The 24,177-nt window shown below is 46.6% G+C and overlaps 1 protein-coding gene across 5 annotated transcripts; it reads left to right on the forward strand.

Annotated features, from left to right (window-relative positions):
* The first annotated feature begins 4,029 nt into the window (after positions 1-4,029).
* Positions 4,030-22,772, forward strand: LOC135386052 (uncharacterized). Of its 5 annotated transcripts, none has more exons than XM_064615771.1 (4): positions 4,030-4,226; positions 19,371-19,412; positions 20,534-20,715; positions 22,314-22,772. In XM_064615771.1, exons 1-4 carry the CDS (start codon positions 4,212-4,214, stop codon positions 22,507-22,509), a joined length of 435 nt encoding a protein of 144 aa, XP_064471841.1. In that variant the 5' UTR covers positions 4,030-4,211; the 3' UTR covers positions 22,510-22,772. The 5 variants fall into 5 exon arrangements, 4 of the variants coding, with proteins under 4 accessions (XP_064471841.1, XP_064471840.1, XP_064471844.1 ...); XM_064615770.1 differs by lacking the exons at positions 19,371-19,412; positions 20,534-20,715; positions 22,314-22,772 and adding exons at positions 6,594-6,635; positions 7,682-7,863; positions 9,582-10,286 and having other exon boundaries at positions 4,034-4,226; XM_064615774.1 differs by lacking the exons at positions 4,030-4,226; positions 19,371-19,412; positions 20,534-20,715; positions 22,314-22,772 and adding exons at positions 4,395-4,501; positions 6,594-6,635; positions 7,682-7,863; positions 9,582-10,286.
* Positions 22,773-24,177: the final 1,405 nt, after the last annotated feature.

Consider the following 24,177-nt stretch of genomic DNA (forward strand, 5'->3'; position numbering starts at 1 on the left):
TGGCTATGAGCAGCGTACACACGTGGATAAATGGAGAGGGGACAGCAGGAAAGCGTGGGAGACAGGGTGGTTAGCATGTGTCCATGTTTTTTGTCTGTTACGACGATGAAGCGATTAAGCGATTCGACTTACAGGCGGAACTGGGCCGACATTCGTCGCGAAAGTATTTCGGAAAACGCAGGGAAAAACTTAGACAGCACAGCTGATGATAGGATTCGAACCCACCACCTCCCAGTCTTCAGCACGACCTTGGCTGCTACCAACGAGCGGACGCTTTTATCCCACATTCTAAATCTTTTTACGCCTTAAAGGGTGTAAATCAAAATGTTCATGGCGCACACCTTTTAAGGTGTGCGCCATTGGGGTGTAAAGGTTGTTTGGTCTTCTGTTAGCTGTATGGTGTATGCGTTTCGAAGGGAAACACCAGCATTTTAAGATGTTGCTAGAAAAACTCGACATTTTAAGAACATTAGCCTTTCATTAGCAAGAAGATACCAATTTTATCAAATGTGTGTGTGGTCGCCGCCCTTCATCAGAAATGCCACATCTACTGATGGTTCCAAGGAGATACTACTTCAACATGCCCCAGAAGCAATTCAGAGTTACATTCATGACCGTGATATTCACGCACAATCTATTGTTTATGTAAAAAGTGCAGATGATAATGATAACACATTTGCTGTTGGCTGTGTTGTTGCCAAAGAATCTTCCAAGGAGGACTTACTCGTGTTCGTTGAGATTACAGGCATATATGTTATTAACTCTGATACCATTTTTCTTATACAAACATTAACTACAGTCGAGTATATGATGAGCACTATCATGTATTTGTTCTGTCTTGCAACGAGGAGCAACGTGTTTTAAGAAATTTAGGCACTATCTCAACAGATCTTCTAAATCTGTAGATGGTAGACGTGTTGTAAACCCACGCCATGCACTTTTGTAATGTAACTTCCCGTTCCCGGTTGTTGTATACGTTTACTTTTGTTAATGTGAACGAAAATAAACATACTCCCTTCCTACACCCAGGTGACACACTTATCACCATATTTCACCTGAGGGTGAAATATGGTGAATGAAGGTAGTACACCATTGGTACACCCTCAGGAACTTCCAAAACAAAGTTGTAGGGTGTGAAAGGGGTGTGATCTTTGTTAATACACCCATTTTACACCTTTAAAGGTGTGAAACGATTTAGAGTGCACTCAGCCATATATGCTGCTCGTCGAAACAAGTACTGCGGCTTTTACTCTTGACTGTGCTTTGGCACACAAGGCTATGATGGTTGTTACACAGCTTAGTACGCAATAACAATAATGGGTGCTGACGATGAGTAGCAGCACTGTATATTGGAGGGGGGGATTTATTGGCAGAAAAGGAAAAAAGGAAGAGGAAAGATAAAAGGGGAAAGATCAGTCAGGCAGCACGCCGGCTTCCTATGCACCAGGGTTCAAATCCCGGTGCCGGCTGTACTGTCAGGGGTTTTTCCTGGGTTTGCCTCAGACACTTTCAGGGCGTCAGTCGTGACGTTACCCACCTCTGTGAGGCCGACAACGGCGAGCCCTTTCACCACCACCACCACCCTACAAAAACGGCTCTTAGGGAGCCCAGGACGCCCGTGTCACGCAGAAAGCGGAGTACGCCTTTGTGACACCCCACTGGCTAGCTTGCTGCACGTGGTCGAGGAGTGTTACGAAGGAAACATCCGTGCACCCAAGCTCCGAGAGGCGTTGCCAGAGCACGGCCCGATGATGAAGGTGACGCCGACAGTGGACGAGCTGATCGGGGATGTCGTCTTCTACGGCGCAGCAGGGGCAAGAGGGAGACGGGACACGGCCCATTTTGAACAGGAGCGAACGGGTGAGGGCAACGTTCAGCCGAAGACGGTGTAGAAGGGACGCCTCTTCTACATCGTGTTTACTGTACAGCCAAGAAATGTGTTATCTCAGACTATGCCTGAATGTTGTACAATAAAGCCACGCGCTCTCGGAAAGAAATATCACATCGCAAAGCAGCGTTCATCAACGCATGTCCGCACTGTTCACGTCGAGGAAAATATCCCTGTCACACCGGCATTTTCGATCCTGCTCGACCGAACCTGCTTGAACCCAATGCAGATCGCGGATGGTGCTACATGGCCGCTTCCAAGCAGGATCGAACTTTGATCCTGCTTCACTCAAGGCAGTTCCCATAACAGGATTGAGAATTTCAAGACGGCTCGACGGACGCCATTTGCATCCTCGACCGGTGAACTGTCATAACTTAAGACGGACATGCGCGCGAAGCTACAAATGATGCTTATATCGGCATACGATAAATTACCACTAATATCGATGTTATATAGGAAACGCGAAATCAATGAGTTCCGTTTATTCATTTGCCTGTATTCTCGACACCGCGCGACAACAGCCGGAACAGCTAATCGGATACGTACTCAGACGGCGACGGTTGCGCCGCCTCTCGCGCCACAGGTCAACCATTCAATGCACGTTGAACGTGGCCGTGTAGCAGCGTCAAAACTCGAGCGTGCTCGGGAAGTTCGATGCAGATCGGATTCGAGAAGGATCGAAATGCCCGTGTGACAGGGGTATTATTATTTTGCAAAGACACACAGAAAGGTGAATGGCATAAATGGCGCTCTCGCTCGTCCATTTCGGCCACTGAGTGCAACGGGATGTTGAAATCGTCGTGACAATGGTCCTTTTTTCACACACGGGTCGTGTCCTAGCAGCTCTCCAGCGAACCATGCTCGGAGCGCGTCGAAGCAAATCCACGTGGGCAGCACAAAGGACACAAACCGGTGGGATCGATGAGCTCGCGCCGTTCGTGCGGTCTCCCCACTGGTCCACACTTCTGTCGTCCCCATACTGCGCCATCTAGTGAAGACGGCGATAACCCTCTCCGGCGCCCCAAGGTCATGCGCATGCGCATAAGCCGTTGTGAAAAAGGTCCATTGGTGAACGAATCCTGCGCGAATGTGGACAAGGCCCCCCTCATTATATGCACTCTTATAACAATGAACTTCACCGCATAGTGCGCTCCTACACTCTTAGAAATGAGGGGGGGGGGGGGTGATGGCAGGATAGGCTCGCCGTTGTTGGCCACACAGAAGTGGCCACACGTCACGACTATAGCCAAAAAAGGAAAAGGAAGACGCATAGCAAAACAAAACACAAAGGAAGGAAGGACGGATGGAGGATAGAGGAGGTTGAAGGATGGGGATGCGGTGAGGTGCACGAGTTCATCAGGGAGGGTACAGTATTAGATGGGTCGATCAGCAAGGCCTGTCTTCAGCAGGAAGAGAATGAGGTTTCTTGCTTTGGCGGAACGTTCAGCAGAAGAACCAGCGGGGTAGAGGATGTCTGCTAGCGAGCCCGAGGTCTTAGAAATGAACTTCACCACATAGCACGCTCCTAGCCAACCATCATCCCGAATGACAACGTTCTCGCTCCTGATTTGTTGAAAACGGGAGGAGGAGCCTATTTTGTGCTCATTATGCACGGCACAAAATAGGCTCCTCCTCCCGTTTTCAACAAACCTAGGGCGAGAACGTTGTCATTCGGGGTGATGGTTGGCTAGGAGCGTGCTATGTGTTGAAGTTCATTTTTAAGAGTGTAGCCAACCATCATCTCGAATTATGCTGTTCATAATTGCCACAAAAAAGGCGTACGCGTCAGATATCGATATCATTCGAGATGATGGTTGGCTAGGAGCGTGCTATGCGGTGAAGTTCATTTTTAAGAGTGTGGACGCGGCCGAAAGAACAGGTTCACGTGTGCTGTGATATCGAAGTTATAGTGAAGGCATGCCGGAATAAAGTACCCAGATCAGTTGTTGTCGAAATGTTTATGTATACGTTTCCCCCAATCTGCTGCACACTCGATCCTGCCTTTGTGTGCAGACTCAACACGAAGTGACAGGAAGTGATGGTCTCGTCTCTTCTCTCAGCCACGCCTTCTGTTTGATCTATCTATCTATCTATCGTGCTCTCGCACAGCCGCCAGAGCTACAAGGTTTTTTTTTTTTTTTTTCTCTCTCGTCTGTTGGCTTCTCGCCAGCCAGAACGTCAGTCGGGGCGTTGGGCTCTTAACCGTCTGAACTCGTGTCAGTTCGGCATATATAGTTTCGTTTTCTGTCGCATTTTGTCCGTTTTTGCTGCTGGACATGGCACATCCATTGTGCTCCTGCTGAAGACTCAATCGGATATCAACATGGGGAGCTCGTGGGTATGTTTGATTTTATTTTCTCAAGTATAGCTTGAAGGGTCTGTGGGTGGTTTTTGGAAAGGTGGAATTCGTCTTTGGAAATGTTTGATTTCATTGATTTTTGAAATAGGCTCGCGATATCTTGGCTGAAATGCGAGAACATCTATTCTTTCGTTTCAGGCTGCAACGAATTTGTGGTTGAAACAACTTTGCACGAGGCCTTCGCAAAATATGCAACGGGAGACTTGCCTCTTTTGCTCTTTGAGTAAACAAAAACGACGGAGATGCTGACTCCCGTGTGTATATGGAAAGAAATAGACGCATTTTCTATTCTACCCTTAAGGAATACGCAAAATATATGACCGACCGCTCCACCATCTTGTTGCTGGAGCGCGTTTATGGGGCGTGACGTGTTTCTGGCGCCTAAACTCCTGAAGCCGCAGATTAAAAAGGAAAAGATGCATGTACCATCAAGGTCACTTATTGAATGTAGTTTAGGGGAATGCACAAAACGTAATACTTTTTGCTTTGGAAAGCTTTTTTCTAGGGATGGGCCAACCGAATCCGCGAATCCTCGAATCCTGCCGGCAGCGACTCGAATCCTATTCGGTATTCGGGAATTCGAATCCCGGTGCCCAAAACGGCGAATTGTATCTTTGGAATCCACCAACCACGTTTGTTTTTAAAATAGGGGCCTCCGGAGTCCGCTGAGAGCCTGGTTGGCCGGCGGGCCCTGGGGCGCGCCAAAATCTTACATTGCGAGTTACATTACCCTTACATTACAAGTTTAAAAGTAACCTGGTTTTACTTTCGATTGTGTCTTAGCTTTGGAAATAATTCAGACTCGAGAGTTTATGTATTTCTTGTAGTCGATGAACAACATGTTAAATAAATTACATTTAAGAAGAAGCATATGGGTACAGTGAACCCTCGTTATTATGACCATGGTCGTTCCCGAAAATTTTGGTCGTAACGCGGAATTGTCACATTAACGGGGGGATTTGCAGAGGTTTCACTGCATTGTTCCCCAGGAGTACGGTCGTAAAGCGCGTATGTCAGATTATCGGGGGTCATATTAACGAGGGTTCACTCAGTGGCGTATCTAGAGCTACCTGCGCCCATGGCAACATGGTTAACATGATGCCCTTGGGGATGCGTTTTCGTGTGGTCCGCACTAGGTTTCACACTACAACCTCCCTAATGGCGGGTGCTTTAGATCATTTATGAATGTGCCAGGTTGAGTGCCCGACCTGGCACATTCACACCCGACCACATAATGGCGCCCCTGTTCACCTGGCGCCCATGGCACCTGTCCACACCTGCCACACCCTAGATACGCCACTGGGTTCACTGTATATGTTTTCTCCTGAAAGTTAACTATTATTTAATTTGTCTTTCATTAAACGAAGATATGAAATTCTGCTTCGAAACATTTTTCAGTAGAAGTGTTTTTCCCCTGGCTTTTTAAACTATTTTTTAAAGAAAGGATTCGAAACATTCGAAATTCGTAAGATTCGTGGGATTCGGAAAAATTCTGGATTCGTCCCATCTCTATTGTTTTCCCATGCTAATGATCATCGACCTGCCATTCCCTGTGTCTCCCGAAATAGGAAAGAAACAAAAAATACGTATACACCACAGCTAATTTACAAAAACGTGAATATCTCGCGAACGGTGTTTTGCTGAAGCATAACGTTGTAAGCGCTTGGAACTTCTTGCCTCTAAGAAGCTGCACAATCCACGAAAAGTGATTTGTACCCTAATAATCAATCACTACACAACTGTAATCGAAATAAGCGATTGTAAGTAATTTAGCGCGATTATTCGCTTTTTGACTAACATTGGTTATTATATATGCTGACGAATATTAACTTTGAAAGTGTCCTCGTTCTTCATAATTTATGCCTTACATAATAAACTACTGAGTATAAAACAGCAAGAGAAACAAATGAAGAATGTTATGCATTCAATTACTTCAAATATCCATGCGATTTACTATTTTTCCCGAAGATTTTGTTATACAGTGTTTTGCATAGCAAGCCCGTTGCCAGACGTGCAATCAAGAGTTACTATGGAGCATGTAGCTATCAACACGGGAGTCCAAAAGGCCATACCGAACAAGGCGATCGCGTTCCTCTTGATGCCAGGATCAAAGTGTCAAAGAAGACAGCAAGGGGACGTCACAGGTTGCACTCGGCGCGTTCATACGGACACATAGTTAATAATTAGGTGTCAGGTACGGCCACGACGTAAATATATTGTTAGTTCTCTAAAAATGTATTCGGGCATCTTCTTGTACACTGAATGCAACCTCGAAGCGCATCTATATATATATTTATATTCGATGTTAATTTATCAAGTTCTTTTTTTTTTTTTTTCATTGTGCAGAGCAAAGAAAAGGCCGTCCAGCTCCTAGAAGATATTATGCAGGTATGTTGTAAGTAGTTTTGACATAGTGTCTTTTTTCTTTCGTTCCTGCAGGACATATGCATAATTTTGAGACACTGCAAAGGTTGGTCGCTTTACGGAAAGGTATACGTATATGCCCTCAACATACCTAATCTACAGTAATCACTGTTGCCCAACGTCAGAATACTAATATAATTGGGGCTTTCAAATTTGGACTCTCCTGAAGGCGCCGGCAGAGACCCCGAACAAACATTTACAAGGAAGGGGCGTTATAAGACTATAAGCACTATAAGACTTACAAAGTTTGCGGTAGGGAAACCCCTTTCCGTCCCTCCTTGGGTACACTTATACTGCACAAGCCTTGCACTATAGGCACCTATATATGATGTGGAGACCACTCCTTCATTCTTTCTTACTGCTATACGCGTGGTCTATGTAATTAGAGTCAGAGCTCGACATTACGCAAGCAGTATAAAGGGCTCGTGACATGAAACCAACCGTGCAGCGACATCACAAGATGATCTATACGGTGATTCTACAACTCTGCAGTAGTGAATTAATAACCTCTCGAAACATCGGAGGAAAAGAGCACAAGTGAGCACCCTCTGTATATAGACTTACCCAGTCTCTTGACTTTCGGAGCTGAGTTGATACGAAAAAAATGGAGAAATAGGCACTCATTACGAGAGCCGGCTGCTCCAGATCACTTAGAAACACAAGAATGGCTAACTACAATAAGAACAACGAGTGACAAAGACACTTAGTCAATCACTCATACACACTGTCCACACACACTGTCTCACACTGTGTCCACCAACTTGGAGTTTTATTGAATTGCAGTCGTTCTTTTAGCTCGTCAGAAAAAGACAGTCGAGCAACTTAATGTTATCCCTGAGGTAGAGGAGAAGATGGCTCTACATTTTCCCCCAACGTATAGTCAGACAGATACGATATAAACCAGTGTGTGTGTGTGTGTGTCGTGTTCCTGTCCCCATACCGGGCCATGAATAGTGGACCAAATCGCTCGCATAAACGTTATTTAGGAAATATTTTGGTGTCCATTTCAGAAAAGCAGGGACAAAGCGCAATCAGTGCGTACTCTACAAAACAGGATTCAGTGGCTCTCCCAGTGGAGGTCCACAGCGGCAATGGGGTGCCTTTTTATGTGTTTCTCAATGGCGATCTTCCACCCATTCCATGAGTTCGGAGTGACATGGTCTGTCATTGCTTGCCTCCTCCCTCTCCTGGTGTAAGTATGGCATACCCGTCCATTGTAAACTGTTTGTTTGTTTGTTTGTAACAAAAAAAGAGGAGAAATTGAAGTCGTCTCCCGACTTGTTCTGCCACTCCTAACAGTGTTTGCGTATATGTACATTGCTTTTTCGTACACAGGCCAAAAGTGCCGCTGTCGATTTAACAACCGATACGAAGTATAATTTTGAATAGAACACACACACGTAAAGTGACGATGAGATGGGGCTGATGCCGACCAGCAGGCTGGACGCTGCTGTCTCAGTGCCATTTGTATAGATAGTGAGAGATTATGATGGAGATGAGGATTTAGGTGATCAAAGCAGGGAGGAGAGGCCTGCTGATGACAGGAAATCCCACAGGAAACGGAGACCTTGGTGTATATGAACGGTACTGGACCATGGGCACGGCACCTTCCCTATGGTAAAGGGACAGTGGTCGATTGCATGCATTCTCTGAAAATTTTCAGGCGTTCGGACCTCCCTCGTCCCTACCGCACGTGGGGACATAGGGTACGGACTCTCACGATTTCGTCCCGTTGGGACTCTGTCGTTCCGGCGTCGCGTGCGGGGACTCAAAAATTTCAGCACGATCTCGCGCTCCCGCTGGTAGTCACACAACCCGTCCCGGTAGTCACAGTCCCGCTGGTGGTAAGAGCAGTCCACAAATAGGTGGTGCAGGTCAGCGCGCACATTGCGTGATGCACAAAGGTCCTATGGCGCACGGCCAAGGAGCTGCCTGATAATCCCAGTTGAGTAGCACATAACATTTGTAGTGAAGCGTATTGAAGCGAAAATCAACCAGAAGTTATACCAAAACTGCAGTAGTTCGATTCTCGTTTGATAATTCGTGAAAGTCAGAACACGGCTGCCTTCTCAAAGGCCCGCGCCATGTAGTAGTCCGGTGAGTGCGGGTTTGGTTAGCTAATGCCTCACCTCACCTGCCATGTGTGTGTTTGTGTGTGTATATGTACGTATGTATTACGTATGTACGCACGCACGTGCGTATACGTACGTGCGTACATACATACTACATACATAGTATACACAACATACACAATACATAATCACTACACATGCATAATACGTACGTACGTATGTATGTATATATGCATGTATGTATGTATGTATGTATGTGTGCATGTGTGCGCGTGCGTGTGTCTGTTCGTTTTATCCAACTGATACCCATCTTCAACCAAATCAATTCAGTTGCTGTCGTATCCAGGCTAAAATTCTATGTCCCAAATTTTAACACTTGAACTCACAGAAGATTTTATGTCTGTGGTAGTAGTTACGGAAAATCCCCTTCTTTCAAAGGCTTCAGATTGAGTATACTATCTCTCATTCCGGGGTTTTTGATGTTTTCAGTGGTGACTTATTTAGCTTCGTGCGCCAACTTCGATGTTTCCTTAATGGCAGGTCCTAAGCTAAGCCAGCGCCTTACTAACTTTATAGTTTGTCTTTTGTCGGCGTCAATCTTTTTGTTTTGTCCCTATGTAATTATGGTGGGTTTTAAATTTATTGTTTATTATCATTTCTTTACTGTTGCTTGTTTCTATGGTGCACCATTAGGGAGGTCTTTTGGCCGTTCATGTGCACCTGAAAAATACAAATACAATTAAAAATAAATAAGAATCTCCCTCATATGATCACTCACATGCAATGGGGTAGGACTATCATCACCATCACCATCATGTACCTTTGTTGTTCTTTGTAGGTTCGCAATCGTGTGGATGGCTGTGCCTGCGATTCTACAAGAAGTACTTAAAGACCGGACACGAGAACTAGAGAGCTTGAATGAAGATCGAAGGAATATTTTGGACAAAGTGAAGACTACAGAAGTGTACGAGGATGCACAACGCTTGCTAAGTGTGTACGATGGGGACGCATTTGACATATCAGTCCAGGTGTGACACCAACAGCTCGTTCGACATTCTGAGGACCACATCGAAAATCTCCGGCAGCTCCTGAGCCTCAAGCCGCGGGAAGCTTTTGTTTTGCGCGTGTGGAAAACGTTACGTGCCGTTTTGGATCGTACAGCTAGTTAAGTGCCTTACTGGACTCAACTGTTTCAGTGGATGAACCTTACTCAGCTACATCGATTCCCACACTGACTGTCTCGATGGAGTAAGCCGTTCTGGTTGGAGGTCCTAACTAGAATGTGCTCTTACAACTTCTCTCTCTCTCTCTCTTTCTCTCCCTTGGAGCGTTCAGCCATTTGGTGGGAAAAAGTCCCGAAAAAAACTCTGGGTGTTCCAACGGGGTCCGGAGGCTCGTTGTCAATGACCCGAAGGAGGGGACACCAAATGGGCGCGAACATAATGTTAAAGCAAAAGTTCCTCGCACTGCACACGATAAAGTCTGTTCAGTAGGCTCAAGTGAAATGCCTAGGCTCAAATATACCCAAATCGCTGAAAACCGAGCTGCTTTCTTCTTGATGTCCGGCACCCAACTGACCGTTGCCGAACTGCCCCTGGGGCTCTTCGTCCTGTTTCGTGCGCCCCCTCACCGCAACATCGTCATCGTTGCCACATCTTGCCCAGCACCGTAGAGTAGGATTGGGTGGTTACAAAATGTCCGGTGGTTCTGGGGGACACGGACGGCGCTCATTCAGGAGGTCAGGACGCGGGCGACGAAGAGTGGTCAAGGCCGACTCCGCTGGCTCTGTGTTACGCAAGCCCATTAGTAACGCCCGCTTTAGGTGGGTAGAGCGATGGATTTCGGGTACCATGCACGTAGGACATAGCAGCCGGCGTTCATTATCTGAAAGTGGCAGGGGGGTGAGCAGTGTGATGTACGTCCAAGGTCCGGGCATGCAACGATGCTGGAGCTTTTGCTGCGTCTCCGCCACGGAGAGGTCTGGGCTGGCGCACCCACGGAGCCCGAGACGCCCACGAAACGGGAGTTCCAGAGGATTCTTCGACGATCGTCCATATAGCAATGGAGTTCTTAGATATGGGAGGAGGGCCATAATCAATGAAACCGGAGGACACACTGGCCGTGTCTTTGGAAGGCCGGCTCTTGTACCATGTACTGGAACGTCTCATAGTCATGAGTGCACAGAGGGAATGCACAATAGTGTGTTCAAAGTGGAAGAAACACCACATAGAGAGCTGTGTTTGTTTTACCGCTGAGCGCTATACAATAACGACAGAGGTAAAAAGATACTTTAAGTATGTGGCCGAGGCCTCAGCCCGTAGCGACTTTGGGTCGTCTCAGTGTCTGGATCTTGCCCGTGGGAGGCCGACGACAGAGGCTCCATGGCCGGTAGGTCGTCGCCCTCTGACCGAGGGTAAAGGGATCTTAGCTACCGCACAGAGGAGGTCGTTTTTTGTTCCTGCAAAAAAGCTGCACCAACACCATAGACACCCGTCAGTCTGAACTAGAAATTGTTTGCTCAAGTCCAGTAGGTATAAGGACGCTGCATTAGCAATAGCATCGCGAAGAGCGGAGGAAGAATTATGTTCTTCCGTGCTCCAGAGCCGAGGGATAAACTTGCGTCCTCGACAACCTCTGGGAAGTGTCTAATTCTAGTTTTACATCTATCACTACGTCTATTTCTATATGTAAGTCTATTTATATTTTTACGTCTGTTTTTATTCTTACGTCAACGTTAGGCGTCCTTGCAACTGCAACAGAACTTCGGACAGGAAGCGTAAGCCCACGGGACATTGCAACTTCCCTTACGTCATTTTGACAGAAAGTTGCAAAACCAATTCTGAAGAACGGGAACGACACACCACCACATAGCACATATGGAAATATTCATCTAATCTACTCGCGCTTGTTCCACAGGCTTCACAGAGCTCTGAGGTTCCAAATTCGAGGCCTGATTAAGGGAGCAATGAGGTGACATTTACCATGGTTAGAAACCCTGTCTCATTCGTCAGGCTGACCATCAGAAGTCACTATGCGAAATATTTTAGCTCTTCGGTGTATTGCAACTTCGCAATCTAATTTACAAAAACAGTCGGAGAACGCTGCCGCGGAAAGTAGTGCGCGCGCCCATGATCCGATGACGCTTGCGCAATTTTTGAAAGAAAAGAAACGCTGTCAAAAATAAATAAAAAGTCATCGGTAAAATTTTATTATTGTGTTAGCAGGAGCAATCAGAAAGCAAGCTATCGTAAGGGAGGGATTTTTTTTATTGTGTGCACTCTAAGAAAAAAGGGCGTGAAATGGTGGTAACTTCTATAGTTACGACCTAGGTCAACATAGCGTCTGATAAAGGGTGTAACAGGATGGCAGAAGCAATTATCATATACTCAAATTGCTACAAAAATGCGTGCACCCCCCTCGCTCACCGAATCAGAAGCGGTAACCCTATCATTCGTGGCAGGGAGTGAAGTAGCAGGTAGAACTTGGCAACATTTTAGGCACAACATATGCGACAACTATTACCTCCTAAAAGGTGTAACTGCTCCACCCTTTTTTCTGAGACTGTGTTAGCGCCGCGAAGCAACTGTATAGCGGCGTGCAGACGGAGAGAGGACAGCAGAAAGGAGTACGGGGTTAGTATGCATCCCGGTCGGGAATTGTGACGGACATTCGTCTGGAAATACGCCTGCCGGAAAACCTCAGACAGCACCGGCGGTGGTAAAGCCCTGCACGACATTGGCTACCATCAAGGAGCGGATGCTTTGATTCACTCTCCCATGTCGCTGGTGGGGATTAATCCACCTTTTTTCTCCTTCCTCAGAGCGCGTGCGCGGGTGCTTGTCCTCCTCTCCTGCCTCACACGTGTTTCCTAGCTGGTTGGTAAGCAGACGCGAGGAAAGAGGTGGACTCCACCTATTTCTCCTTCGTCAGAGCGCATGCGCGAGCTCTTATCCTCCTCTCCCGCCTCCTACGTGTTTCCTAGCTGGTTGGAAAACAGAAAGAGGTCCATTATGAAGTAAAAGACAGAATGTTTCGGAAATCTCCAAGAAAGTCTGTTACTCTCGGTGACAAGCGACAGCAAGCAGCACATGTCCCAGCTGTTCCAACGTGGGCCCTGCAACCACCTGAAGCGAGGGTCAATATCCCGGGTTTACCACGCCGGAAAGATGTATCGACTCAAGTCCTCCGGCAACTTATAGTCTATAGATCTAATGGAGAGGTCGGCGGATAGAGTCCAACTTTTCACCGATGCATCTACAACGACATCTGGCCCGTCATGTGCGTTTGTCATTCCTGAAATGGGTGTCGAAAGATCATCATGGCTGTCACACACCACCTCGGCTTCAGCAGCTGAGCTCCACGGGATCTATCTGGCACTAAGCTTCGTCGTTTCTCAGCCAATGCGCTCTCAGTGGTCTGTGTACAATATGTGGCCTAGAATCATTGGCCTCTATGCTTATCATAGGGTCTCTGGCCGTAATTGTTCATGATGTGCTGCACCTATATGTGATGCCGCAGTATCACAGGGACTGATATCATATATTCCAATGGATTCCTGGTCACTGCGACATAGCAGGTAACGAGACCGCGGATGCTGCTGCGCGCCGACCACTTCAACACGGTCACGTACAAACAAAGGCCATTTATTTCACCATAGGGGACGCAAAGAGAATGATACGTGAACTGAGACAACAAATGTGCAACTCTTCTTAGCTGACAGGATCTGCTGGATCTTCGTTGTTGTACAGGGTCGAACCAGGCCTCCACAGCTCCCCGCATTTGCGGCAGTAGAAAAATAAAATCACGTCACAGTCACGTGGTATTACATCGTCAGGCATCATGACGGATGCCCATTGGCCAAAGGAGGATGCGCGCTCCGGGATTGGTTGATAAAGTTTCGAAATATCTGACAGCTCACTTTTCGCGGGCTGTCTGGGCAGTCGGCCAGGCGGGCAGCTCCAAGCAAGGTCGCTGCGTCTCCGCGGTTCGCCGATGTCGGTTGACCACAACGTCCAAAGAGGAAGTGTACGCGCGGGCTTGTTCGTGAGCTATAGTGACTCTGGCCATGTACTGATCTCCGATAAAGTGTCAACCTACGGACATTCTTGCCGGGTCGGAACTGGAATGCTTGGTGAGCTGACGCCTGAGGAACACTTTCGAGCGCTGTCGCATTTTCAAATACAGTGACTAAGAAGAGAGTGTTCGTAACGACAAAAGTATTTCCCGTGACTGTGTGACCTACGGTGCATCGCCAGAATGAGAAGAAGATGCTCATCTGTGAAACGCACGCACTCGTGGACTTCGCTCGCCTCCAGAAGTAGACTGTATGTGTGCTCTGCAAGTTCGAACTTGGTTTGGTTGCTGTATATTCAAGAACGAAATGTCCTGTACGCACGGTGAATATATGAGTCAAGCATTTGAGTTTATACATTGCATCAATAAATATGTATTTCGCCTATCAAAAATGTCTCAGTTATTTTGGAATAACGGGCGCCAGGTATGAAAACCAGTAGAAGTCAATGGCAGCCAGGGCCGGCCGAAAGCCGAGCCAAACTGAGAGGTTGCTGATTGGTTGGCTGCCAGGCATCACGACGCATTTTCATTGGTCGTATGTCCAGTGTTGCCTGAATTATCTCAAACTATGGGCTCTATGGGGAGCTGTGGGCGCCTGGTCGAACCCGGAGCTACGCTTCCAGGTACCTCCGTCGTTTCCTCGGCAAGCAGCGTGTCTCCTGCAGGAGGTGTCAAAAACCTAATAAGAACAAATGCCGTTGACTGCATGATTCTAGCTGGCGTAGTTTTTTTTATTATAATTCAATGACACGTTTTCTGGGACACCCTGTATATGCTGCTCGTCGAAACAAGTACTGCGGCTTCTACTCTTGACTTCGCTTTGACACACAAGGCTGTGATGGTTGTTACCCAGCTTAGTACGCAATAACAATAATGGATGCTAACGATGAGTACGCAGCACTGGATATTGGGGAGGAGGATTTATTGGCCGAAAAAGAAAAAAGGAAGAGGAAAGATAAAAGGGGAAAGGTCAGTCAGGCAGCACGAGGGCTTCCTATGCACCCGGGTTCGAATCCCGGTGCCGGCTGTACTGTCTGGGGTTTTTCCTGGGTTTTCCTCAGACACTTTCAGGGCGTCAATCGTGCCGTTACCCACCTCTGTGAGGCCGACAACGGCGAGCCCTATCACCAGCACCACCACCACCACCCTACAAAAATGGCTCACAGGGAGCCCAGGAGGCCCGTGTCACGCAGAAAGCGGAGTACGCCTTTGTGACACCCCACTGGCTAGCTTGCTGCACGTGGTCGAGGAGTGTTACGAAGGAAACATCCGTGCACCCAAGCTCCGAGAGGCGTTGCCAGAGCACGGCCCGATGATGAAGGTGACGCCGACAGTGGACGAGCTGATCGGGGATGTCGTCTTCTACGGCGCAGCAGGGGCAAGAGGGAGACGGGACGCGGCCCATTTTGAACAGGAGCGAACGGGTGAGGGCAACGTTCAGCCGAAGACGGTGTAGAAGGGACGCCCCTTCTACATCGTGTTTACTGTACAGCCAAGAAATGTGTTATCTCAGACTATGCCTGAATGTTGTACAATAAAGCCACGCGCTCTCGGAAAGAAATATCACATCGCAAAGCAGCGTTCATCAACGTATGTCCGCGCTGTTCACGTCGAGGAAAATATCTTATACCCCTGTCACACGGGCATTTTCGATCCTGCTCGACCGAAACTGCTTGAACCCAATGCATATCGGATGGTGCTACATGGCCGCTTCCAAGCAGGATCGAACTTTGATCCTGCTTCACTCAAGACAGTTCCCATAACAGGATTGAGAATTTCAAGATGGCTCGACGGCCGCCATTTGCATTCTCGACCCCGGTGAACTATCATAACTTCGACTGACATAGCTGGCCGTGTAGCAGCGTCAAAACTCGAGCGTGCTCGGGAAGTTCGATGCAGATCGGATTCGAGAATGATCGAAATGCCCGTGTGACAGGGGTATTATTTTGCAAAGACACACAGAAAGGTGAATGGCATAATGGCGCTCTCTCTCGTCCATTTCGGCCACTGAGTGCAACGGGATGTCGTGACAATGGCCCTTTTTTCACACACGCGTCTTGTCCTAGCGGCTCTCCAGCGAACTATGCTCGGAGCGCGTCAAAACAAATCCACGTGGGCAGCACAAAGGACATAAACCGGTGGGATCGATGAGCTCGCGCCGTTCGTGCGGTCTCCCCACTGGTCCCCACTTCTGTCGTCCCCATACTGCGCCATCTAGTGAAGACGGCGATAACCCTCTCCGGCGCCTCAAGGTCATGCGCATGCGCATAAGCCGTTGTGAAAAGGCCCATTGGTGATCGAATCCAAGGCCCCCCTCATTATATGCACTCTTATAACAATGAACTTCACCGCATAGCGCGCTCCTAGCCAACCATCATCTCGAATGACATCGTTATCTGCCGTGATTTGTTAAAAACTCCTTTTTTGTGACAATTTGATTGTCACAAAAAAGGCGTGCGCCTCCCGTTTCCAACAAATCAGGGCAGATAACGATATCATCCGAGATGTTGTTCGGCTAGGAGCGTGCTACGCGGTGAAGTTCATTTTTAAGAGTGTGGAAGCGGCCGAAAGCACAGATTCACGTGTGCTGTGATATCGAAGTTATAGTGAAGGCGCGCCGGAATAAAGTACCCAGATCAGTGGTTGTCGAAATGTTTATGTATACGTTCCCCTCAATCTGCTGTACACTCGATCCTGCATTTCTGTGCAGACTCAACACGAAGTGACAGTGACAGGAAGTGGTGCACTCTTAAAAATGAACTTCATCTCATAGCACGCTCCTAGCCAACCATTATCTCGAATGATATGGTTATCTGCCCTGATTTGTTGAAAACGGGGGGCGTACGCCATTTCTGTGACATTTATGCTGTTCATAATTGTCACAGAAAAGGCGTACGCCCCGTGTTTTCAACAAATCAGGGCAGATAACGATATCATTCGAGATAATGGTTGGCTAGGAGCGTGCTATGCGGTGAAGTTCATTTTTAAGAGTGTGGTCTCGACTCTTCTCTCAGCCACGCCTTCTGTTTAATATATCTATCTATCTATCGTGCTCTCGCAGAGCCGCCAGAGCTACAAGGTTGTTTATTTTCTTGTCTGTTGGCTTCTCGCCAGCCAGAACGTCAGTCGGGGCGTTGGGCTCTGGACCGTCTGAACTCTTGTCAGTCCATTCGGCATATATAGTTTCGTTTTTGCTGCTGAACATGGCACATCCACTGTGCTACTGCTGAAGACGCAATCGGATATCAACATGGGGAACTCGTGGGTATGTTTGATTTAGTTTCTCAAGTATAGCTTGAAGGGTCTGTGGGTGGTTTTTGGAAAGATGGAATTCGTCTTTGGAAACGTTTGACTTGATTGATTTTTGAAATAGGCTCGCGATATCTTGGCTGGAATGCGAGAACATTTATTTTTTCGCTTTAGGCTGCAACGAATTTGTGGTTTAAACAACTTTGCACGAGACCTTCGCAAAATATGTAACGGGAGACTTGCGTCTTTTGCCCTTTGAGTAAACTAAAACGACGGAGATGTTGACTCTCGTGTATATATGGAAAGACATCGTCGCATTTTCTATTCTATACTCTTAAGGGATACGCAAAATAGATGCCCGACTGCTCTACCATCTTGTTGCTAGAGCGCGTTTCTGGGACGTGACGTGTTTCTAGCGCCTAAACTCCTGAAGCCGCAGATTAAAAAGAAAAAGGCGCATGTACCATGAAGGTTACTTATTGAATGTAGTTTAGGGGAATGCACAAAATGTAATACATTTTGCTTTCCAAAGCTTTTTTCTAGGGACAAGCCAACCGCAGCCACTCGAATCCTATTCGGTTTTCGTGAATCCGAATCCCGGTGCCCAAAAACGGCGAATTGTGTCTTTGGAATCCACCAAACACGTTTGTTTTTAAAATAGGGGCCTCCGGAGTCCGCGAGAGCATGATTGGCCGGCGGGCCCTGGGGCGCCCTAAAATCTTGCATTGTCACAAGAGAGCCCTGGACCGGTAGGTTCGAGTCCTACAGCTGGCTAACCTTTTCAGTGACTTTCATATTTCATGTTACATTGCAAGTTACATTACTCTTACATTACAAGTTTAAAAGTACCGTGGTTTTGCTTTCGATTGTGTCCTAGTTTTGGAAATAATTCAGACTCGAGAGTTCATGTATTTCCTGTAGTCGATGAACAACATGTTAAATAAATTACATTTAAGAAGAAGCGTATGGGTATATGTTTTCTCCTGAAAGTTAACTATTATTTCATTTGTCTTTCATTAAATAAATATATGAAATTCTGCTTCAAAACATTTTTCAGTAGAAGTGTTTTTCCCCTGGCTTTTTGAACTATTTTTTAAAGAAAGGATTCGAAACATTCGAAATTCGTAAGATTCGTGGGATTCAGAAAAATTCTGGATTCGTCCCATCTCTATTGTTTTCCCATGCTAATGATCATCGACCTGCCATTCCCTGTGTCTCCCGAAATAGGGAAGAAACAAAAAATTCGTATACACCACAGCTAATTCACTAAAACGTGAATATCTCGCGAACGGTATTTTGCTGATGCATAACGTTGTAAGCGCTTGGAACTTCGTGCCTCTAAGAAGCTGCATGCACAATCCACGAAAAGTGATTTGTACGCGAATAATCAATCACTACACAACTATAAGCGATTGTAAATAAATTAGCGTGGTTTATTCGCTTTTTGACTAACATTGGTTATTATACGCTAATATTAACGTTGAAAATGTGTGTCCTCGTTCTTCATAATTTATGCCTTACATATCAAAATACTGAGCATAAAACAGCAAGAGAAAGAAATTAAGAATGTTATGCATTCAATTACCTCAAATATCCATGCGATTTACTATTTTCCCCGAAGATTTTGTTATACAGTGTTTTGCATAGCAAGCCCGTTGCCAGACGTGTAATCAAGAGTTACTATGGAGCATGGAGCTATCAACACGCGAGTCCAAAAGGCCATACCGAACAAGGCAATCGCGTTCCTCTTGATGGCAGTATCAAAGTGTCAAAACCAGCTCCCGTGGCGTAGTGGTTAGAGTGATCGCTTTCCACGCCGAGACTGGGAGGTGACACGGGTTCGAATCCTGTCACCGGCTGTGCTGTCTGAGGTTTTCCCTGGGTTTTCCGAAGACTTTCCAGACGAATGTCGGCACAGTTCCCCTTGAAGTCGGCCCAGGACGCATACTAACCCCCCTGTCCCCCCACTCCTTCCTGCTGTCCTCTCTTCATCTGTCCACGTCTATACGCCGCTCATAGCCACAGTTGCTTCGCGGCGCTAACACGGAATTAAAAAAAAAAAAAAAAAAAAAAACAAAGTGTCAAAGAAGACAGTAAAGGGACGTCACAGGTTGCTCTCGGCGCGTTCTTACGGACACATAGTTTATCATTAGGTGCCAGGTACGGCCACGACGTAAATATATTGTTAGTTCTCTAAAAAGATATTCGGGCATCTTCTTGTACACTGAATACAACCTCGAAGCGCATGTATATATATATATTTATATTCAATGTTGATTTCTCAAGTTCTTTTTTTTTTTTTCAGAGCAAAGACAAGGCCGTCCAGCTCCTAGAAGATATTAGGCAGGTATGTTGTAAGTAGTTTTGACACAGTGTCTTTTTTCATTCGTTCCTTCAGGACACATGCATAATTTTGAGACACTGCAAAGGTTGGTCGCTTTAAGGGAAGGTATACGTATATGCCCTCAACATACCTAATCTACAGTAATCACTGTCGCCCAACGTCAGAATACTAATATAATTGGGCTTTCAAACTTGGACTCTCCTGAAAGCGCCGGCAGAGACCCCGCAGAAAAGGAGTTAACAAACATTTACGAGGAAGGGGCGTTATAAGACTATAAGCACCTATAAGACTTACACCGTTTGCGGTAGCGAAACCCCTTCCATCCTTCCTTGGGTACACTTATACTGCACAAGCCTTGCACTATAAGCACCTATATATTATGTGGAGACCACTCCTTTCTCCACCACTTTCTTTCTTACTGTGGAGACCACTCCTTTCTCCACCACTTTCTTTCTTTCTGTGGAGACCACTCCACTTTCTTTCTTACTGCTATACGCGTGGCCTATGTAATTAGAGTCAGAGCTCGACATTACGTAAGCAGTATAAAGGACTCGTGACATGTAATCAACCGTGCAGCGACATCACAGGATGATCTACGGTGATTCTACAACTCTGCAGTAATGAATTAACAACCGCTCGAAACGTTGGTGGAAAAGAGCACAAGTAAGCACCCTATGTATATAGACTTACCCAGTCCCTTGACTTTCGGAGTTGAGTTGATACGAAAAAAATGGAGAAATAGGCACTCATTACGAGAGCCGGCTACTCCAGATCACTTAGAAACACAAGAATGGCTAACTACAATAAGAACAATGAGTGACAAAGACACTCAGTCAGTCACTCACACACACTGTCCACACACACTGTCACACACTGTGTCCACCAACTTGGAGTTTTATTGAATTGCAGTCGTTCTTTTAGATCATCAGAAAAAGACAGTCGAGCAACTTAATGTTATCCCTGAAGTAGAGGAGAAGATGGCTCTATATTTTCCCCCAACGTATAGTCAGACTGAGACGATATAAACCAGTGTGTGTGTCGTGTTCCTGTCCCCATACCGCGTCATGAATAGTGAACCAAATCGCTCGCATCAACGTTATTAAATATGTTGATGTCCGTTTCAGAAAAGCAGGGACAAAGCGCAATCGGTGCGTACTCTACGAAACAGGATTCGGTGGCTCTCCCAGTGGAAGTCCACGGCGGCAGTGGGGTGCCTTTTTATATGTTTCTTAACGGCGATCCTCCACACATTCCATCAGTTCGGAGTGACATGGTCTATCATTGCTTGTCTCCTCCCCCTCCTGGTGTAAGTATGGCAGACCCGTCCATTGTAAACTGTTTGTTTGTTTGTTTGTTTGTTTGTTTGTTTGTTTGTTTGTTTGTTTGTTTGTTTGTTTGTTTGTTTGTTTGTTTGTTTGTTTGTTTGTTTGTTTGTTTGTTTGTTTGTTTGTTTGTTTGTTTGTTTGTTTGTTTGTTTGTTTGTTTGTAACGAAAAAGAGAGGAGAAATTGAACTCGTCTCCCGACTTGTTCTGCTACTTTGTTGTTGTAGTTGGATGTACATTGCTTTTTCGTACAGGCCAAAAGTGCCGCTGTCGATTTAACAACCGATACGAAGTATACTTTTGAATAGAACACACACACGTAAAGTGACGATGAGAAGGGGCTGATGCCGACCAGCAGGCTGGGCGCTGCCCCAGTGCCATTTGTATAGATAGTGAGAGATGATGATGGAGATGAGGATTTAGGTGATCAAAGCAGGGTGGAGAGGCCTGCTGATGACAGGAAATCCCAAAGGTAACGGAGACCTTGGTGTATTATGAACAGTACTGGACCATGGGCCCAGCACCTTCCCTATGGTAAAGGGACGGTGGTCGATTGCATGCATTCCGTTCAGCAAGATCTCGCGCTCCCGCTGGTAGTCAGAGCAGTCCATAAGTAGGTGGTGCAGGTCAGCGCGCACATTGCATGGTGCACAAAGGTCCTATGACGCACGGCCAAGGAGCTGCCTCATAACCCCAGTTGAATAAAACATAACATTTGTATAGTGAAGTGTAGTGAAGCTAAAATCAATCAAAAGTTATATCAAAACTGCAGTAGTTCGATTCTCGTTTGATAATTCGTGAAAGTCAGAACACGGTTGCCTTCTCAAAGTCCCGCGCCATGTGGTAGTCCGGTGAGTGCGTGTTTGGTTAGTTTATGCCTCACCTCACCTGCCATGTGTGTGTTTGTGTGTGTATATGTACATACATAATATACACAACATACACAATACATAATCACAACACATACATAATACGTACGTATGTATGTATGTATATATGCATGTATGTATGTATGTGTGCGTGTGTCTGTTCGTTCCATCCAGCTGATACCCATCTTCAACCAAATCAATTCAGTTGCTGTTGTATCCAGGCTAAAATTCTATGTCCCAAATTTTAACACTTGAACTCACAGAATATTTTATGTCTGTGGTAGTAGTTACGGAAAATCCCCTTCTGTCAGAGGCTTCAGATTGTGTATACTAACTCTTATTCCGGGGTTTTTGATGTTTTCAATGGTGACTTATTTGGCTTCGTGCGCCAACTTCGATGCTTCCTTCATGGCAGGTCCTAAGCTAAGCCAGCTGACGCCTTACTAACTTTATAGTTTGACTTTTGTCGGCGTCAATCTTTTTGTTTTGTGCCTATGTAATTATGGTGGATTTTAAATTTATTGTTTATTATCATTTCGTTACTGTTGATTGTTTCTATGGTGCACCATTAGGGAGGTCTTCTGGCCGTTCATGTGAACCTGAAAAATACAAATACAATTAAAAATAAATAAGAATCTCATCCATATGATCACTCACATGCAAATGGGTTAGGACTATCATCACCATCATGTACCTTTGTTGTTCTTTGTAGGTTCGCAATCGTGTGGATGGCTCTGCCTGCGTTTCTACAAAAAGAACTTAACAGCCGCACACGAGAACTAGGGAGCTTGAATGAAGATCGAAGGAATATTTTGGAAAAAGTGAAGACTACACAAATGTACGAGGATGCACAACAGTTGCTAAGTGTGTACGATGGGGACGCATTTGACATATCAGTTCAGTTGTGACACCAACAGCTCGTTCGACATTCTGAGGACCACATCGAAAATCTCCGGCAGCTCCTGAGCCTCAACCCGCGGGAAGCTTTTGTTTTGCGCGTGTGGAATACGTTACGTGCCGTTTTGGATCGTACAGCTAGTTAAGTGCCTTACTGGACTCAACTGTTTCAGTGGATGAACCTTACTCAGCTACGTCGATTCCCACACTGACTGTCTCGATGGAGTAAGCCGTTCTGGTTGGAGGTCCTAACTAGAATGTGCTCTAACAACTTCTCTCTCTCTCTCCCTTGGAGCGTTCCGCCATTTGGTGGGAAAAAGACGCGAAAAAAAAAACTCTGGGTGTTCCAATGGGGTTCGGAGGCTCGTTGTCAATGACCCGAAGGAGGGGACACCAAATGGGCGCGAACATAATGTTAAAGCAAAAGTTCCTCGCACTGCACACGATAAAGTCTGTTCAGTAGGCTCAAGTGAAATGCCTAGGCTCAAATATACCCAAATCGCTGAAAACCGAGCTGCTTCCTTCTTTACGTCCAGCACTCAACTGACCGTTGCCGAACTGCCCCTGGGGCACTTCGTCCTGTTTCGTGCGCCCCCTCACCGCAACATCGTCATCGTTGCCACATCTTGCCCCCGCACCCTAGCGGGTAGGATTGGGTGGTTACAAAATGTCCGGTGGTTCTGGGGGACACGGACGGCGCTCATTCAGGAGGTCAGGACGCGGCCGACGAAGGGTGGTCAAGGTCTACGCCGCTGGCTCTGTGTTACGCAAGCCCATTAGAAACGCCCACTTTAGGTGCATGGGTAGAGCGATGGATTTCGGGTACCATGCACGTAGGACATAGCAGCCGGCGTTCATTATCTGAAAGTGGCAGGGAGGTGAGCAGTGTTACGTACGTCCAAGGTGCGGGTATGCAACGATGCTGGAGCTTTTGCTGCGTCTCCGCCACGGAGAGGTCTGGGCTGGCGCACCCACGGAGCCGAAGACGCCCACGAAACGGGAGTTCCAGGGATCCTTCGACGATCGTCCATCCAATGGTGTTCTTAGTTTTGGGAGCAGGACCATAATCAATGAAACCGGAGGACACACTGGCCTTGTCTTTGGAGGTTGAAGGCCGGCTCTTGTACCATGTTCTGGTACGTCTAATAGTCATGACTGCACAGAGGGAATGCACAATAGTGTGTTCAAAATGGAAGAAACACCACGTAGAGTGCTGTGCTTGTTTTACCGCTGAGCGCTATGCAATAACGACTGAGGTAAAAAGATAATTTAAGTATGTGGCCGACGACAGAGGCTCCATGGCCGGTAGGTCGTCGCCCTCTGACCGAGGGTAAAGGGGTCTTAGCTACCGCACAGAGGACGTCGTTTGTTCCTGCAAAAAAGCTGCACCAACACCATAGACACGCGTCAGTCTGAACTAGAAATTGTTTGCTCAAGTCCAGTAGGTATAAGGACGCTGCATTAGCAATAGCATCGCGAAGAGCGGAGAAAGAATTCTGTTCTTCCGTGCTCCAGAGCCGAGGGATAAACTTGCGTCCTCGACAACCTCTGGGAAGTGTCTAATTCTAGTTTTACATCTATCACTACGTCTATTTCTATATGTAAGTCTACTTATATTTTTACGTATGTTTTTATTCTTACGTCAACGTTAGACGTCCCTGCAACTCCAGCAGAACTTC

The sequence above is a fragment of the Ornithodoros turicata genome, chromosome 2, assembly GCF_037126465.1.
Source record: "Ornithodoros turicata isolate Travis chromosome 2, ASM3712646v1, whole genome shotgun sequence".
Classification (NCBI taxonomy): Eukaryota; Metazoa; Arthropoda; class Arachnida; order Ixodida; family Argasidae; genus Ornithodoros; species Ornithodoros turicata.

What these genes read in the sequence shown, in the direction of transcription:
- LOC135386052 (XM_064615771.1), top strand. An exon ending in TCCTAGAAGATATTAGGCAG is followed by an intron (nt 19,413 to 20,533) that starts GTATGTTGTAAG and finishes TGTCCGTTTCAG; the next exon opens with AAAAGCAGGGACAAAGCGCA. An exon ending in TGTCTCCTCCCCCTCCTGGT is followed by an intron (nt 20,716 to 22,313) that starts GTAAGTATGGCA and finishes TGTTCTTTGTAG; the next exon opens with GTTCGCAATCGTGTGGATGG.